The following is an 18,655-nucleotide window of genomic DNA, read 5'->3' on the forward strand; positions in this document are numbered from 1 at the left end:
GAGCAGAAGGACCCTCACCCCAGAAGCTTGTAACCGCCACCTCCTGCGGAGACCAGCCCAGAGGCACAAGGTGCACAAAAAGCCACAAGGGTGTGGTCTGCAGTGAAGGCAGGACATCCACATTCATCCAACCAGCCAGGGGAAAAAAAAAAAGAGAAAGCCTCCAGGCTCCCTCCTTATCCCCCAGCACCAATTCCAAGCTATTTAAAACCCTTTTACTGCGGTGGGCGTTCCCGCAAGTGCTCAAAACAATTCAGTCCACACTGCAGGCCATTAATCCAGTGGTGTTTATTCAAGCAGTATTCACACTTGCTGTCGAATAACAAGGGCATCTAGGCCCCCAAGACGGGGCTCACAGCTCCAGCTTCACAGCAGCCCCTCGGGGTTTCAAGAATGTTATGGCTGAAAAGGCTTTCCGTTCTTGATGGGGGCCCCTGTCAAGCACAGCCTACTTCTCACACCCCAGTCACCAGGACAGACCCAGGGCGGTGGCAAAGGCACAAGGCAGAGCCAGGCAGAACTACGTAAGCTCAGAAGAGGCCACACTGGTCCGTGTTTTCGTACAAAAAAATTTAATAAATATGACTTTTCAAAATTTATTGCCAGGAACAACACATCAAAGATGTATGTTTATGTTCATATAACACTAACAGGACAATACAAAGGATCTTCACGGTCTTAACGGTGAACCAACGAAATCAGTTTTTAGTAAGTCTTTTTGATCTTAAATTTCGTCATAGCATTTTGATTTCCTCACTTAAGGCAGGCAGTGGACTCTGGCAAATCTAAACAGTGACCTTTCTGGACATTTTACGGTTCAAGTATTCAACTAGCTTATGAGAATACTCCCTAAATGCAGTAGATAACAACAAAAAATCAAATCTACAAGTGGTTCAGTCTTACATTACGAATGGTGAAAAGAAATCAGAATTTACAAGATAAGATTGGTGTGCTTCCAACTTCACACAATTAATTTGATATCTTTAATGATCTTCAACCACTCACGTTTTGGCTACGTTTAGTCATAGCTCAGCTTGTTCCCTTAAACTGCTCGGTAGCAGATCACCTGCCTGTCTCTTTCAAGTCTAAAGCAAAAAAAAAAAAAACCAAAAAAACAAAAAACTTGTTCTAGACTAACTCTCAAACTGCCTCAGTCGGGGTTTTAAACATCTGACGTCGTACGAAAAAAAAAAAAAAAAAAAAAAAAACTCCACCAGTATTCCAGGCACAGAAGGCCATCCTATTGTCTTAAAATAAACTATTTTCAAACACCTTAATTTTGGCTTATAGGCAACACGTAATAAGAAAATAAGGTCAAAAAAATAAAGCCATACGCTTACAACGCTATCAAAAACCTTCAATTCTAAACACGTACATATAAATAAAAAGGAATGATGTCTTAAGGCTCTTGATTATTAAGTTAATAAATCAAATATACACAGTGATTAATAAAAAAGAATTATTTACAGAACTATACAAAATTCTACTTTTGACACATTTTTCCTCTTTAAATTCTTCATTTTACCAGCAACTGCTGACATCAAAGTCCCCCTCCCCCAACAACAACAACAAAATACAATAAAAAAAAATAAATAATAAACTCATTTGTGATAGTTGCTGTGGTTCTGAGCTGCAAAGGCACTTTTCAAATACAGAACTACTTGGACGTCATCATAAAACCAATATACAAAAACAACTCAAGAGTCAATAAATATAAATAAAAACTATGATCCTAAGACTGCATCACCATCGGGACATCTGGCAGAAGTGGAGGCTGGAGGCCTCGGGGGGCCGGGTGTTCTCCTGGGAGCCTGATCCGACAGGTGCGGGGCCCCAGGGCCCCGGGGCCTGGTGTTTGCATAGCTGTGCGATGCAGTGCTGCCCAGCCAACCACAGAAACTACCATTGCCAGTGTAAGCCAGCTTGTCAGAACTTAAATTAACACAGGGATTCTACGTCAAGGACAGCCTGGGGCCGGAACACGACAGGACAGCTGGAGAAGCTTCAGGAACCCCGGGCGCCCTCAGACTCCGCCCGCCGTCTGCTATACGATGTACTCCATGCGGTTCAGGCTCTGCGCGCTCTCCAGGTCTCTGTTGTCCTGTTTGTTTGTCCAGTTCGGGTGCTTGGCCGGCGTGCCGTGGGGGGACTTCTCCTCTCTGTCGACCAGCGTGTACGTGGCCTGCCTGGCGAAGCGGGCTTTCTGCTGGTGCTTGTCCATGTCGTCCTCTTCCACCTCCGAGTTGTGTGTCCTTATTTTGGACATTTTGGAGTTCTTGTTCTCGTAGTCCTTGATGGGGACCGTGTTGGCCCCGTGCTTCTCAATGGGGTTCTTGATCTGGTTCAGCTGCTCCCGCACGTTGTTGGTGGTGCTCTCCTCAGAGGCCGAGCGCGCGTGGCTGGCGGGCTTCCGCCGCTTGCGCACGCACCAGTAGAAGGCGGTCACCAGGCAGCAGACCCAGGCCACGGTCAGGACCGAGCTCAGCAGGGGCACCAGGAAATCTGCAAGGCAGGGGCACCCCCGTGAGCCCCGCGCCCACGGCTCCCCTGTCCTTGGTCCCTGAGAAGGGCGTGTGGGGACGAGTCCCTTTCCCAACCACACATCATCACCTCCCAGCATCCTCAGAGATCCAGCATCCCTGGAGAGACCAGGCCGAGCAGCAGCCCGTAGAGGCTCCCGCCTCGGTGCGGAACAGCATCTGGGCCGGTCACGGGGAGTCTGGCTACTTAGGCAGCTCATTAGAGGAGCCGGTTTTCAGAACCATCAGAAAGAGGGTCCCGGCACGGACGGCTCAAATGCCCCCAGTGGTCCTGCGCCCGGCAAGTCGCTTCACTAGAACGGTGATGCTCGGGGCATCCACGGGGGACCCTGGACATCCTGCAGGGCCATCGAGCCATCTATCAAACCCGTGTCTCAGTGCTTAGGACGGGCTGTCCCCCGATACTGGAGCACAGGACAGGCTCCGCACAGACACGCGCTCAAGGCACAGCCATGCTCTTCCCGGGGCCCAGAGACAATGCGTGCCTGGAAGGGCGCCCGCCTGCCGGAGCACAGCTTGCAGGCAGGGGAACAAGTCAGGGCCGCCTCTGCCCTTTGCCATGTGACCTTGGTCACGTCAGCCGGCCTCTGTTTTCTCAGTTAAACATGGGGGATCCTTGAGTAGGGAACCGTCAAGTAACTCCCCACCCTGGCGGTTTTACTGGACGCCGGTTGTATTGGTCTTATTGATGAGATGGACGGACGGTCCTCACAGAAAGGGACCACCGCCCCCGCCACCTACCTGTTCTGTTCTTCAGAGGACGCCTCTGAACTCTCACTTCTGCAACGGCGGCGATCAGTGAGCTGTTCCCTTCTCGTTTACTAACAAGATCTATAATTTTGTCGGTGATTTCCTTGATTGGGTTTCCATCATCCCGGATGTCTTCAGCAGACTGGAAAAGGAAGACTCATCAGACCAGAGGGTCAGGGACACTCTACAGTCACCTTTATTCAAAATTATTTGACCACACGTGTATGTCAAGCTCGCCTTCAATGTATCTGCTCACCTGGACACTGGCTAAGTGAAGTTTCTGAGCTACTTCGCAATCAAACAACTAAGCGTGCATGGGTCTCATACTCACAATGGCCACGTGTATTTCATTGTTTGCAGAAGGGGAAGGCTCGCAAGCTATGTAGATTGAATATTCAGCAGAAACATTCTTCAAAATATTCAAATTCCGCAATTCGCTGCAAATGTGCTCTGTGGTGAGACCCTAGAACGAGATTTTTAAATCCACACACATGTAAAAGAGCAGAAGGAAAAAAGGCTGCTGTTTGCTTGAAAGTGAAGCTATATTCAGAAGCTGAGCTCTGGTATAAGACAAGAATCTAGGCTAAGGGGGAGGAGATCCGAGCTCGACTTGCCCCTGCTTTAGGGCAGGCAGACACACCCCACCTCTCCAAAGCCAGCAAGGTGTTCCGTACCGGCGACATCATCTCCTTGTTGAAGGTGAACGTGATGTTGGCACAGTTGTCCTGGTAGTAGGGGTCGGAGGCACACTTGGTCTTCACGGGCTGGAGGCTGGAGGACCGGCACTCACCCACACCAGTGCAGGGGCGCACGAAGCACTGGGCATCCAGGATGGGGATGCAGCTCTGCCCGCTGGGGCACTCGCTGTGCCCTTTGTGCAGCGAGCAAGGGCGGGGACCACACCACACCTGCAGAGACAGACAGAGAAGAGCTCAGGAGACGCTCGTTGGCAGTTCCAGAACCAGAACGCCGGCGGCAGGGGCCACGCCTACCTTCGAGCAGGCGATCCTCCCGTCCAGGCACTGGCAGGTGTTGCAGTCATCGTCCCACTTGGCCCCATCAGGTATCACGCTCCCCACGGTGATGCAAGATCTCCCTGAAACTGAGGTGGAGACTCGTGAGTGGGAGGAGTTGCCTTTTCTGGAGACGGTTCTCCCGATTCTTCACTCCCTGCCCGTCGGGAAGTGATGACACCTGTTGCCCCTTGCCCTGTGACAACACAGTTGCTCCCACGATGGGCAAGCGTCCCTCCTTCCCCAGTGGCCTTTGCACCTGCCACGTGACCGGCTTTGGTCAGTGCAGTGCGTTAGGATGCGATGTGAGCAGAGTCTCTCCCGGGTGAGCGTGGCCCCTTGAGAGTCTGCCGTTTGCCAGGAAAAGGACATGCCCTGGATACAGTGCTGGTCCAAGGAGGATGGGGTGGCACACAGACCTGGGCACCCAAGCCGAGGCATCCATCGCTCTGCTTCTGCCCTTTGTGCCCACGAGCAACACCAATACTTGTTGTACGCACGGAGATCGGGGATGGTTGTCACACAGCATAGCTGTGGCAACAGCTGGCTAAAACCAACAGCTACCCTGTTTTCATGGGACCCCCCCCACCTCAGGTTTCCCCGTCCCCGTGGTCCCAAGTGGATGTCCCCTCCGTGTTCTCTCCCTGAGCATACTGTCCCCTCACGAACAGTCAAAACAGTGACTGCGGTGCCTGCTCAGCCCGCAGGACACACGGGCAGCTGGGCCCGGCCCACGTACCTTCCTGGCATTTAGCACCACTGTGCCCTGGGGGGCAGACACACCGGTACCCATTGATCTCATCCACACAGGTTGCCCCGAAGGCACAAGGTGAAGACTGGCATTCGTTGATGTCTAGGAAAAATGGAGTTCGAGCTTAGGCCCCAGTGGGAGGCAGCAATGTTTTTCTAAGTTTTTACTGAAAAAACGTACACAGATAAGCTTTCTAAGTATAAGCTTAATGCATTTTCATCACATGACCAGCACCCAAATAAACAGATCATCAGTACTCCCAAAGTCTCCAGTCACTGCCCCACAAGGACCACCGCTAGCCTGATTTCTAACAGCTGAGAATCATATGGGGAAGCAGCAATTTTTAACTGAGGTTCCTTTTTCTTTGATAGTACAATTTAGAACAAGGGCCGGCAAAGATCTTGAAAAGGGTCAGCTAGTAAGTAGTTTCCGCTTTGCAGGCCATGTAGTCTCTGTCACGACTGCCCAACTCTGTTGCAGCATGAAAGCAGCCCTAGACGGTACATCAACAAGGGTGTGGCTATGTGTCAATCAAACTTTATTTTGGCCCCCAGGCCATAATTTGCTGACTCCCGATTCAGAAACATGAAACAGATACACAGTTCCCCCATCTAGTAGTTCTTGAAGTCCCAGACTTGGGGACCTCAAGGACCAGTAAAACTTTAAATGCTTTAGGGACAAGAACACAAAGAAGTACAACTAATCTATCACCTTTTTTGGCAAAAGAAAGGGCATATAAAAAAAGTAGGGAAAAGGCTCAAAATAAAGAATAAACTGTGAACTTCCTGAAAAACTGCATTGCCTGCCTCCATTTTGTTTAGTCATTTCACCGGGGGGCCTGATCAAGCCCTGGAAACCGCAGCCCCAGTCCCTTCTGTGGCCTTAGCTCTGTCCCCCACCGGCACGGCTGTGGCAACGTCCGCTTGCCCATAATTTCATGTTAGTCACGGGGACAGGCACACTCTTTCCTTAGGACCTCAGAGTAGATTAATCACCAAATTCTGTGTCTGACGCTCTCTCCCCTAGAGCAAGGAGGGCTGTGTCCCCCAGAGAGGGGCCGGCAGGTACCTGGGAGGGAGAGTCCAGCCAGGGCCATCTTAATCCCAGCTGGAGGCAGGAGGTTACTTGTCAAGGCTACTTAGAACCATGGCCATAATTATTTTAAAGATGAAAACTCTCAGGCTGAGGGTTTGGAGTGGGGAGACCCAGTCGGAGGTGGTCCTTACTTATCCTGCAGTCGGGCCCAGCGAAGCCAGGGGCGCACTCACAGCGGTACCAGTTCTCTCCATCCACGCACGTGCCACTGTTGTAGCTATGAAAGCAAAGACCCCTCGGTCACCACCAGTCCACCACTCCCCCTGCCAGTTCAAAGGTAGCCGTGCCAGTTACGATCGGCGGCTCTCACCCCTGCTCACACGCACCACTGCCTGGGAGCTTTAAAAACACTGATGCCTGGGTCCCACCCCCAGAGTGCCTAATATCACAGGTCTCGGTTGCAGCCCAGGCACTGGAACTTATAAATGCTCCCCGGGTGATTCTCGCGTGCAGCCAAGGTTGAGAATCACTGCTCTAAATGAGGACACAACCTGACTAATTCAAGTGTGGTCCACGGACCAGCAAGATCGGCGTTGCCTGGGAGCTTGTCGGAGAGGAGGAATGTGCCGCAGCCCCCAGACCTCCCGCATCTGAACCTGCACTTCAAACAAGATCCCCAGGAGATGCCCACACGTGTCACAGCCAACAAGTGCCGGCTTAAAAGGTGGCCATGCTTACCAGGGATGAGGACTGCAGTCATTGGTATCTGCAAAGTAAAAAAAAAGACAACTTAACAGTGAGGCCTTCTTAGCCCTAAGTAAAAACACCAGTGATTTCCCACGATACCCAGATGATAAAGCTGTCGTTAACACCGGCAGAAGGAGCTTAAGACCTCTGCTCAATTGGAACCAGGCCCACACCACACTTGGTCCCATTCGCCGTGGGACGCATGTACACAGGAAGAGGCCCTGGGTGGGGTGGGCAGGGGGTGTGAGAATGGATGAAGAGAGGCTGCTGGTCAGACCGGAGCTGGGAACCACGACGCCATCTGTCTCCACTTATCTCCTCGGCGACTTTCTCATGCCCAGGTCAGGGCTGCATCCCATCAAGTCATTAGAACAGACCCAGGTGATGCAGAAGCAGACATCAAACAGCTCTGCTTCTGGTTTCCATTGCCAGTCCCTGGGGGCGTCAGGATGGACTCCTGCAGCCCTCAGAGAGTTCAAGGTGGCAAGCGGGGGGGAAACACTCACTCTGCGTACAGATGGGCCCCTCCCAGCCTTCTTTGCAGACACACGTGAAGGACTCGCCGTTGACCACACAGGTGCCCCCATTGTGGCAGGGGTTAGGCAGGCAGCTACTGTTTCGGGCTACGAGATAAGAGCAGACAGGACCACCCTCCCTGAGGATCCAGCAACAGTCTGGAGGGGCAGAAACCAGGTCCCAGGAAACAGGCATAGGCTCACAGGCCCACGGCCCCTGCGAAGCCCAGGGAGGGCAGAAAGGTACCTATGTTACAGGTCGTTCCTTCCCAGCCTCCGGGACACATGCACTTGAAAGCGTCCCCCTCGTCATAGCAGGTGCCACCATTGTTGCACGTAGCCTCGTCACACTGGCTGTCACCTGGAGGAGAAGATCCCGGCGTGAGCCCCTGGCCGGCCCTGCTCACGGAAGACAGGGCAGGATCCCGGCCGGCCACCACTTACGTGAGTGGCAGGTCTTGCCTTTCCACCCGTTTTTACAGTCGCAGTAAAAGTCGTTGACCAGGTCACGACACGAGCCCCCGTTGTGGCAGGGGTTCTGGCTGCAGTCGTTAATATCTGCAATCAGAGGAGACGCCCGGCTGAAGACGCTCCCAGGCCCATCCACGCCCCGCGACGCCTGAGAACTGCATCTCTCCACCCTTATCCCCTGCTTTCCACGCCCAGTTCAAAACCAGCAGAGCCACCTGGGGACTTAAACACGGTCACCCTTTCCCAGGAATAAAGGAGCCCCCGACAGGCCACGGAAGTTAAAGTCAAGATGGGCAGAAACGACAACCCAAACAGAAAGATGATCGCTTTTCCTGCAAGCGGGGATATCTATCATCCTAATTACAGGGTCTAATTCTATAAGCTCCTCCGCAGAAGTTCCTTCCTGCTGGCTGGCGTCAGCATCAACACATGCAAATAGGCCCAAAAAAAAAAAAAAAAACAGGCCATGCCGTCCCAGGGCAGGAATTGTCGGGGTCTTACTCCCAGATATTCCCACGAAGAAGAATGGCTTCCCATGTGGATTCTGTCCTGCCCACACCCCCCAGAGCTGTCTGTCCCCAAAGGACCCCTGACTCACTGGTCTCACAGTAGGCGCCCTCCCAGCCACCACTGCAGATACACTTGTAGGAGTTGACACCATCGATGCAAGTGCCACCATTTTTACAGGGGTTGCTCTCACAGTCGTTAATATCTGTGAAAGGAAAAACAAACAGAAACACAGGTAAGTGAAGGAAAAGTAATGCCACCGCCAAGCACTGTTCTATGGGTTTCCCTGCCCCTCCTGAGAAAATACACCGGGCACCTCAACATTTAACTCCGTCAGGACTGTGTCTGAATCCGGCAGGCAGTTTTATCAAGCAGGGGTCTCCAGAGAGCACCCCGTCCCTTTTATTTAATGTCCTCGCACTAAGCTACTTGGTGAGAGTGGGGAGGAAACTCCTAGGGAAAGAGGACCACCCCATCTAGTAAGGTTCCAGAACATTCTAAAATAAACGTGCTGAAGACTTGAGAGGCGTCAGTGATCTCCTAAGTTAAACATGACCTCAGTCTTAGATTGTAGATGGTAAACCTGGACTGGTCTCTCCTGAAATGATTCCAGATGCCCCCCAGCTGGGCCAGGGCAGGGTTGGGGGGACCTCGGCCCATTCCCCGAGGATGCGGGGTCTTACTTTCATGGCAGTACGTTCCAGTGAAGCCTTTGTTACAGTCACAGGTGAATTTGCCTCCCGACTGACTCTTGCACTTCCCGTGGGGACCGCAGACATTGGAGGAAATATAGCGCACCCCTTCAGGCGTGTCATTGGAGGCCATGGCCACCGTGCAGCTGTCAATCACTGCGAGACAGACTTGGGGTCAGATCCCCGCCAGGGACCCGAAGACCCGGTGTTCCTGAGCCCAGGACCCGTGCCACGCCTGCTCTCCTGGAGCCAGGCACCCGTCGGCTAATGAGGGTAAGAAGCCAGCACCTCGGGGGCCAAGACTGGCAACGTGCCGTGTCACGCTGGGACAGGCAAAGCCGAGACCCCAGGCAGAGAGATTTTTTTTTTTTTTAGGCGTTTTCTCCCCATGGAGCCAAGGAGCCCACGTGTCTGCGGGCCCTGTTCATCCTCCGTCTACTGATACATCTACCGAATTTGCTGGAAGCTGGCTAAGGAGGAGGAACAGCCTTTCCCTCGACGTAAGGGCACTTACGGCTGCAGGACAAACTTACAGAACCTGGAAGCCTGAGCCACCTCACACAGCAGCCACAGGCGGCCGTTTAAATTTAAGTGAATGAAAAGTAAGTAAATCAGGGCTTCTAGTTGCCCTGGTCACACACTAAACGCTCCGGGCCACACGTGTCCCGAGGCTGCTGTACCTGACGGTGCAGATATCACCGAGGCAGAAAGTTGTACTGGCAGAGGTGCCCTGAGGAATCCATCTCGGCCTTGCACATGAGCGTCCCCCAGAACGGGGATGCTAAATGAATTCCCTTCTCTGCCCTGGGCTACTTGCAGGTATGGTCCCCCCGACTGGTGGGCCTGAATAGGTTGTTTCCACGTGTTCTGGCTTCCCTCCGAGTGTCACGGGGCAGTGACGAACGGGCAGAGGAGAGCAGCCTTGAAGACAAGCCAGAACCCTGGCGGGGAGGGAGGTACCTTCACAGGGGGTGGTGCGGCAGTGGTCTTTAAGGTGGGAGCAGTTCTTGCCTTCATAGTCCTCGGGACACTTGCAGAAATAGTCGCTGGCACGGTTGTAGCACTGGGCACCGTTCTGGCAGGGGTTGGGCTCGCAATAATCGATGTCCAGCTGCGAGGACCAGGGGCAGGGGAGGGGGGACACAAAGTGAAACAAAGGCGTGATTATGACTCCTCTGGGGCAGCGGCCACTGGAATTTGACCCTTCCGTCTGCTTCTGTTAGGAGAACACCCAGCATGATTTACACTTGTGTCCTAGCGACTGTCCAGGTACGCATTTGAGACAACAGGGCAGAAGGAGAGAGAGTGCTGGGCCTGGGATGAAACGGACAAAGAGAAATCGACAGGCTACCGGACACCGGGAAGAAAATCACTCATCACCCTCCTTCCACGGCGTGTGTCTAGCAGAGATCCCTAGTCAATAGGAGGGTCCAGACAGTGTCGGGGAATGGGAAGGGAGGGGGAGGAGACTGCCTGTGAAAACTTGGCCATCGGACGCTCTAGCCCGGCTCACCTGACAGAGGTTTCCAGAGAAACCAGTGGGACACAGACACTGGAATCTGTTGATTTCGTTCTGACAGTGACCCCCGTTGAGACAGGGGTTGCTGGCACACTCATCGATGTCTGTCTCACAGTGATCGCCTGCATAGCCAGGTGGACAGATACAGCGATAACCATTAACCAAATCCTGGAGGGAGGAGAAGGGGGGGAGAAACACATGCTTTTTTTCTAGGTGCTCCACAAACACAGGGCTTCAGTGGTTCAGCGTGACTGCTGCGGTTCAGCTGATTCACTGCAAGAGATGCCAAACCTCTCCAAATGTGAGAGAGGAATTTCTATGTGCATGCCTTCAAGATGACTCCCGGGAGGCTGGGGTAACAAGAGCCTGAGTGAAACTTCCAGAGACGCACTTTTCACCTGCATTTTTAAATCTCCCAGGGACAGAGCTTTCCCAGGGTCACATAAATCTTAAGGCTTGTTGTCTATCACTAAGGTTTTGATATAAGCGAAGATTTACATACCCGACAGGAGGCGTCATTCTGACATTGGCCGAGGCAGTCATTAATATCTAAAAAATAAACAAGTCACTGTATTGGAGGGGCAATTTACATTGAAATTGGGATTAACTGAAAAGCCTTCTCTGCTCAGGACAGATAAAAACCTCCAATCAGATTTCTTGTGTGCTTCCCGTGAAATAAGGTTATTGGTGGGAACACTCCCTAGTTCTTCCAGACTGAGGTACTGAAACTTCACATCATTGTTTTAGCCACCCTTATCAGAGTACGGCCGTTTTACCAGCTAATGAGCCTGATAACGTGTATGTTTTCATTTCTGTGCCCATCACTCCCTCTCCAAAAACATTCCCTCTCTAAGGATTTCCTTCCACTACTCAAGTCTTAGACCTGGAGCCTGAGTACGGCTGGCAAACGCCTTCAACACCCCAGTTTCATGACAATCAAAATTGAAACAGTCTCACTCACTTATGTCACAATTCTGACCCATCCAGCCCGGGAGGCAATCACAGTAGTAGCTGGCAATCAGATTCTTACAGGATTTGGCATTTACACAAGGTTTGGCCTCGCATTCATTTGCATCTGAAAAACAGAGAGGATGAACAGTGAGAAATGGGGTCCTACCCCACCTCCCCCCTCAAAAAAACACACCATACCAATAGTTTGTCTGAAACGAGACATTTTAATAAGCTAGCTAAATAAGAGATACTGCTTTGAACATCTGAACCCTTTCCCCTAGCCATGCTCCAATAAGGAATGCCGATTGATAACGTTCCAGCTGCTGTTAACAACTAGCCCCCGACAGGACAGCAGAAAGCCACTAGGCACTTCTGTGCAAAACCCAGCGCAGCCTAGTTGCTGGGATTTAATAGCGGCAAAAAAGAATGCAGACAGCTCATTCCTCATGAGATCATCCCCGTTTGGAACCCAGCTGAACACTCCTCGGACAGACGATTGACATGGTTCAAGGAATCCCACGACTTTCCCACAGGGCCTCAAAGAGCCAGGCCATTTGCATGCGAGTTATTTCTCCCAGGCCCGCTGGCTGGACCCTAGATAATAAATGACTTCTTGGTACGATGGCACGCAAACTCGCACCGCTGGCCACGTGCACATCTCCCTTAATCGCTCGGATCAAGCCAGCCCCGGTGCAGGAATTCTCTTACCTAACTGGCACGTTTTGCCTGTCCACTGGGGCGGGCACACGCACTTAAATCCGTTAACCAAGTCCTGGCAGGTGCCCCCGTGGGAACAGTTATTTGGAGAACAGTCATCAATGTCTGTTCGACAAAAAGAGGAGAGGGTTGGCAATTTAATCTCAATCCATTTGACAATTAGATAATTTAATACCACCCCTCACATGAGGGGCCTTCACTTAAGAGCCAGACACCTGCTGCAAGTGACTGCTACGATGACGATAAGGCCTGATTTTAGCTTTAAATCCCCCACTGGCCCAGTTCATTTAATCCGCAACCTGAGCGGGCGGGAGAGCCAGCTGGATCCCTGGAGCATCAGCCCTTGGCAACTCAGGACATCTCTCTCTGTCTACCCTTTATTTTTAAAGAACAGTTTCATCACGGAGCAGAGGTAACTAAGGAGAGGTAAGGAAAAATAACTTCTTCGCTGGTGAAAAAAAAAAAAATCATATTCTTATTTACTCACAGACTTTTCCCAAAATCACATGCCTGGGGTACCCAACCTCCCCCTTCTGCACTAGACTCCAGAGGCCTCTTAGCGATTCATCTCCTGCCCGTGTAGGAGGTGCCAGGCTCTCCTCCTGAATCTGCTCACCGAGCCTTCACACCCCTAGGAGATGGGAATTGCTACTCTCCCGTTTAAACAGGGCACAGGTTGGCAGTGACCACAGTCCCACAAGTGGTGACGGGTGACGGGGCCATGGTGCCAGCCCAGGTGATCCAACCCTGGAACCCAGCTCCTTAACCGTGTCGCATGCTGTTCTCAGGGGGTTGATGACCGTGGACCTCGGGCCTGGCTGCACCTCTGAAATCCAGGAGCTTGTGTGTGTTTTGTTTTTTGTTTTTGCTGCACTGCATGGCACGTGGGATCCTAGTTCCCTGACCAGGGATCGAACCTGCGTCCCCTGCACTGGAAGCTCGGAGTCCTAACTGTTGCACCACCAGGGAAGTCCCCAGGAGCCTGTGGAAGGTACAAACTCCCCCATTCCAAAGGGAAACCATAGGACCCAGAGACCTGTACTGGGAAGCACTGGGGTAGTCCCGGTGTGCGGCCAAGTCCCGCAGCCACTGTCACTCTGTAGCCCTGGTCCCTCTTTCAAAATTTGTCCCCACCATGAAATTCAGTAGTGACGACCTCCCCCGCAGGCATCCTCTGTACAACTTCGAGGAGAATAACCATGATTCAGTTCAGAGGAGGCACAAGTCCAGGGAAAAGGACGCAGCTACCCCACAAGCGAGTTTCTTCCAGTCGGAGATGCATGTGCTTAGTGGGGTGCCTTAGGATGGGGGTGCCAGGAGACTTCCAAGGGCAGAGGCCGGAAGCTCAGGCCAGACTCCCCACCAGACCCCCTCCCACCGAAACAGACCCATCACTGAGACCGACGTGGGACCCACAACCCTGTATCTTGACACAATACCCCCCTCCCCCCGCCAAGAAAGGACACAGGCCAAAACGCAGACTTACTTGTGGAGCACGTGGGGCCGGTCCAGCCCGGAGAACACTCACACTCAAACCCCAGGGAGGTCTCCTTGCAGCTGCCTCTGTTGTGGCAGGGATCAGAGAGGCAGGCGTGTTCCGCTGCGGACACCAGCACGGCAGTCAGCAAGGGGTGCCCACCGAGAGGCTACCTAACACTCTCCTGGGCAACCAAATCCTACTCCTGGGCCACTAGCTCGAGCTCGTTTCAAGAAATCAAAGCAGGTGTGGGACGTAACCCCGCTGTGCCTGGGGCGGAAAGGAAGTCATCTTTCTTGCTAAGCTCTCCCGCCCCATTTCTCGGAGCTTCTGACCTGGGAGCTGGGTCACTGCCCTGCACACGCCGCCCCCGATGCAATCAGCAGCTCCCAAACCACCTGAGCAACTGGCCAGAGGTTTCAAAGACCCACGGAACTGCTGGGAGGACAGGTCTTAACGTTCAGGATATTTTCACCTTTTTACGAGTCCCTAAGTGTATTTAAGCTGAGTATACAGAAAAATTAGACAAAGGGATCTCACTGCGCCTGGACCACTTACCAATTTCACAGTTGGGTCCTGAGTACCCCTCGGGGCATGAACACTGATATTTGTCAGGCCCCGTGTTGCTACAAGTTCCCCCATTGAGACACGGCTGGTGGGTCCCGCAGTAGTTGAGATCTGCAAAAAGACCCCAAAGAAGTCACTCAAAGACCAGAAAGACTGTGTTCCTAGACCCATTCCTCTTAAAAAACTAAAACCGAGGGAAACAGACCCAGATTCACAGGGTTAAAGGCAAATTCAAACAGATTTAGAATAAAAGCCCCTGCAAATAAAAATAAATGAAAGTACAAACCAAATCACCGACACCCCACCCCCGACCTCCAGGTCCGCCCAGGCCCTCCCCAGACATACCTTTGTCGCAGAGCTGACCACCCCAGTTAGTCTCACAGAGGCACTGCCAGGGCTCGTTACAGGTGCCGTGGACGCACCCTGGGTGTGGGATGCACTTGTCACAGTACAGGCCCTGCCAGCCATACTGGCACCTGGGGACACATAGCAAACCCTGCTTTACCCTTTAGAACTTGCAGGAGATCGGAGCCAGAAAAACACAAGGATGCAAAGCCCAGGCTTGCTGTTTCTGGCGACAGGATGGTAGACTGTCAAGGTCTGTCCAGGGGTTCCCTCTAAGCAAACATTTTCCCAGTTGGACTGAGGTCCCCTCCCAGGCGACTCCCAACAAAAGGGGGGCTGTCTGGGGAGAGGCCAGCGCGGGGCTGCCCTCCACAAAGCCCCTCTCTCTTCTCAGGCTCCCCCATGAGCCCAGGGCGGGGGCTTGGAATAAATCAACCCCTGGGGGGAAGGAAAGGGCTCTCCCTGCAGTGACAACAATAGCCATGCGAAAGCATCTGCAGACGCAGCCCTTTGGGCAAGTTTTACACAGCAGCTTGGCTGGGCTGTGTCTCAGCAGCAAGTCACGACCCCAGCACACAAAAATGCACCAAGACACCAAGTGCGGCAGGAAACTGCCTCCCAAGGAGGCTCCCTGAAATCAAACAAGGAGGGAGAGGGGCACCCTTCCTTGGAGAGATGGGGTAGGATCTCTGGACCCATTTCTGCAGGGAGGACGAGGAAAGCAACAGCACTTGGAACCATTTCCGTACATGATTTATGACCCCCCCCTCGTGGCTACTTAGGCTAATTTATTTTATAGTTATTTCTCACTTTGCACACACACACACAAAGTCAACTTGGTTTATCTCGTATTGGGGAAGGGAGTCGAGTTTCCTTTATAAGCGCCTCATTAATCGGACTCTTTGGAGGCCAAATGGTGCCTTTGATCCCCAAACAAAAACACAAACATACACCTTCACCTGGGGCAGGGGCTCAGCTACTCTCCCCTCAAGTTTCAAGCCCTCTGAAACTCTAACTGCCTTCTCAGAAATCAAGCTCTAGCAAACAGGAGCTGGTCTCGGGGCTGGGTGGGGGGGGCGGGCAGCCCACAGTGGAGTGAAGGTGGGGTGAGCCAGAAACAGCGACCAGCAAATATTTCCATGACAGGGACCCGGGAAAGCCATGGTCAGAATCGCCTCCCCCGCAAAGAAGGAAAGGCTTTCTGCGTCCAGAGAGCTGGAGGTGGGCTAAAAATCCTTGTCATGGGAAAATTACAGGGATCCAGCTAATCGCTAATCATCCACGGCCGAGAGTCAACTCAGCCCCTGAGAATTCTGACTCACCACTTCCTAACTTCTAAAAGCAAGCCATCCACGCCCCAATACAAAGAGCCACCAGGCTGTGTGGTTTAAAAATCAGACAGAGGATTCTGGTTTATCTGAAACGAAACTCTGGTCTAAATGACAAGGGACTATTAAAGGAGTAAAATAAGAACAAAGTAAATCCTCTGATAGAAATTTTTTAAAAAGTGGACACTCAAAAGTTAGTGGGAGGTCACGGGGATGCCTTTGGTAAAAGACTGATATTCTTAGTTTGAAAGGTAGATATTAAGAAGGAACTGATTGGGAAATAGCATTATTCTTACTGTCTTTCCCTCATTCCCTTCCAGATGAAGGATCACTACACCTCTTCAATTTGCTTAATAAAAGGAATAAGAGACAGCTGAGGACCCGCCTCAGCTCTTAATTAGTGAGAGCTGGATACCCAAGCACAAGAAAGGAACCACAAGAGGCCCTGGATGACTTCAAAAGAAAACAAATAAAAATACTGACCCTAAAAGAGGCAGCCAACAAGGTTATCCCAGTTTAATAATACATGATTAAGGTTCTCATGAGAAATTGAAGTGACTTTCCTCATAGGATGATTCATAATTGAGTCTGATATTATTGGCAGGCTCGCAATAAAGCAAGACTGTGCACCCAGAAAAAGGGATTCCAGGTCGACCTGGGAGCAAGAGAAGCAGTAAAGCTTTCTCATGTGGGGGAAAAAACGAGACAAAACACACCTCTGTAATACATGATCCAAAGGACAACTGACAGGTAACGTGCCATCAGCTGTTCCTGGAGCAGGACGCAACCAGAACTTCCTTGGCGAGAAGGTTCTGTTTTGATTTTTCTTTCAAGGGAAGGAGAAGGAGATGGCCTGGGAGACCATGCAAATGATGTGTGGGAAAGTCACACCTTAAGTAAATAAGGGCCTGCGAGTCCAGGCAGGGAGTGGGAGGGAGACTTCGAAAGAGAAAGGCCTAAATTCTGGAAACAAAGCCTGCTGTTCTGGCTGGGAGGGCCCTCCCCAGGCAGCAGTGTGTTTATTCTGATGACAGGGGCAGAAATCGCGGTCGCCCTCGGCTGATATTCATCTGAGCTGAGCACGAAGCGGGCGCAGCAGAGTCCCTGAGAGCACGGCTGATCTGACTCTCCGGAACAACCTTCACAAAGAAGAGCCTGCCCCCAAGCTCGACAGTAACGCTGTTAAACACCACAGTCGGCTGCCACCAGCGATGGGGGTTCGCAGGCGAAGCCCTTCAGTCTTCCAGAAAGTAAACTTATCTTTCTGAAGTGCAGGAAGAGACAATTTCAGGCCAGCCTGGTTTTGTTTTACTTCCAGCTGCCCTGATTCCCACTTCAGCTTCAAGCCCCAGAGCTCAGAGCTCCCCGCTGCATGGAAGGGGAGCTGCGGTGGCGGGTGCACAAAGGTACAGAGGACCATGGCAGTCTTCAGGACTTTCGGAGCGGCAAAATCCTGTGGCTGTGCTCAGCCTGTCGAAATGCAGATTTCTGGGCCCAACCTAGGGACTGGGGTTCCGTGGGTGGGGGGTGGCACCCAGCAACCTGCATTTCCACACATCCCTGGTTAACTCGGGGAATGACACTCTGAGTACTGAGGTTTGGGGGCAGTGAAGCCCAAAGTGCGGTCCCCCCAGCAACAGCAGCACCGCTGGGGGCCTGTTAGAAATGCAGAGACTTGAGCCCACCCCAAGCTATGGAATCAGGATCTGCGTCATCACAAGAGCCCAAGGTAACGTCAGTTTGAGATGCACTGGTTTAGGCTAAGGATTCGTAAGCTTCCCCGGGCTCAAACTGGGGTAGCTTTGGGGGAAAACATGACAGGCCCAAAGGAACCATTGAGTGTCACATTAAATCTGCTAATCCTTCAGATTTGGGAGGAGAGTAAAGTGGGCGATCATGTCAAAATGCCACAGACACCAAGAGTATTTCCTGAAACAAGCCTTTCCCAGATTGGCATGATGTACATTTCAAGAAGTTCCAAAAACTGTAATCGGGAAGCTGTGGGGGAGGTCTCCATTTGGCTTCTTGCATTGTCCGGGACCATAAAAGAACAGACTTCAAAGGCCAGCAGCAAAAGTCTACATTCATCAGGCTCAACTGACAAGATTCCAGCGCAGCCATTAACCTCTCAGCACCGGCCAGGCTCCCGCCTGCAAAGGGGCCAGGAGATTGTCCTAATCCCATTCTAAAGAATGCTCCACTTTCCCCTATTGATGGGAAAAGTGGGGGAGGGCTGGGAGACAGAAAACCAGGCGGGGGCTGGGGGGTGGAGGAGGAGAGAGACCGCAGCAAAAACCAAACCCACAGCCCTCCATCTAGTCCATTAGCACTTTAAGGGGAAGATTATAAAAACGAGTTATCAATTTACAGAACCGTTAATACATGAAGTCACTGACTGTGCCCAGAAGAGTTTTTTTTTTTTCCCCCAAGAGAGAAGCGTGTGCATTTCACCGGACAGCTGGTATAATTTAATAAGCTTCGGATGTGCCTACTTGAAAAAAAAAATTTTTTTTTTGGTAACGCTTTCTTGTCCTCCAAAGAAAAAGAGGCGTATTCACAATAAAGTCAGTCCTCCTCTTGTATTAAAGGGATCATTATTAGTAGGAAAAAAAAGAGTTTAGTTGTTTACCTGCAGTCACCTGGGAGTTTGCAAGACCCATGCTTGGGGCTGCAGCCCTGCCGGCAGATAGCTGTAAAAAAACAAAAAACAAAAAACACAGAAGGATGTGT

The 18,655-nt window shown here is 51.8% G+C and overlaps 1 protein-coding gene across 5 annotated transcripts in view; it reads right to left on the reverse strand.

The window, feature by feature from the left end:
* Positions 1-270: 270 nt before the first annotated feature.
* JAG1 (jagged canonical Notch ligand 1) overlaps positions 271-18,655 on the reverse strand; it is a 35,373-nt gene continuing 16,988 nt past the window's right edge. Inside the window, exons 5-26 of one of the 5 annotated variants that reach the window (XM_036825069.1) lie at positions 18,555-18,615; positions 14,598-14,728; positions 14,244-14,363; positions 13,695-13,808; positions 12,200-12,313; positions 11,502-11,615; positions 11,043-11,089; positions 10,535-10,708; positions 9,982-10,132; positions 9,013-9,177; positions 8,421-8,534; positions 7,796-7,909; positions 7,599-7,712; positions 7,343-7,459; positions 6,828-6,855; positions 6,281-6,366; positions 5,043-5,156; positions 4,283-4,392; positions 3,965-4,198; positions 3,622-3,753; positions 3,282-3,432; positions 271-2,502 (exon numbers count right to left, since the gene is read on the reverse strand). In XM_036825069.1, coding sequence (XP_036680964.1) covers positions 2,045-2,502; positions 3,282-3,432; positions 3,622-3,753; positions 3,965-4,198; positions 4,283-4,392; positions 5,043-5,156; positions 6,281-6,366; positions 6,828-6,855; positions 7,343-7,459; positions 7,599-7,712; positions 7,796-7,909; positions 8,421-8,534; positions 9,013-9,177; positions 9,982-10,132; positions 10,535-10,708; positions 11,043-11,089; positions 11,502-11,615; positions 12,200-12,313; positions 13,695-13,808; positions 14,244-14,363; positions 14,598-14,728; positions 18,555-18,615 — 2,963 coding nt within the window. In that variant the 3' untranslated portion in view covers positions 271-2,044. The remainder of the gene's footprint in view (positions 2,503-3,281; positions 3,433-3,621; positions 3,754-3,964; positions 4,199-4,282; positions 4,393-5,042; positions 5,157-6,280; positions 6,367-6,827; positions 6,856-7,342; positions 7,460-7,598; positions 7,713-7,795; positions 7,910-8,420; positions 8,535-9,012; positions 9,178-9,981; positions 10,133-10,534; positions 10,709-11,042; positions 11,090-11,501; positions 11,616-12,199; positions 12,314-13,694; positions 13,809-14,243; positions 14,364-14,597; positions 14,729-18,554; positions 18,616-18,655) is intronic. The other 4 variants (XM_036825070.1, XM_036825072.1, XM_036825071.1 and 1 more) reach the window with 4 other exon arrangements.

This window comes from Balaenoptera musculus, chromosome 15, assembly GCF_009873245.2.
Source record: "Balaenoptera musculus isolate JJ_BM4_2016_0621 chromosome 15, mBalMus1.pri.v3, whole genome shotgun sequence".
In the NCBI taxonomy this organism is placed as follows: domain Eukaryota; kingdom Metazoa; phylum Chordata; class Mammalia; order Artiodactyla; family Balaenopteridae; genus Balaenoptera; species Balaenoptera musculus.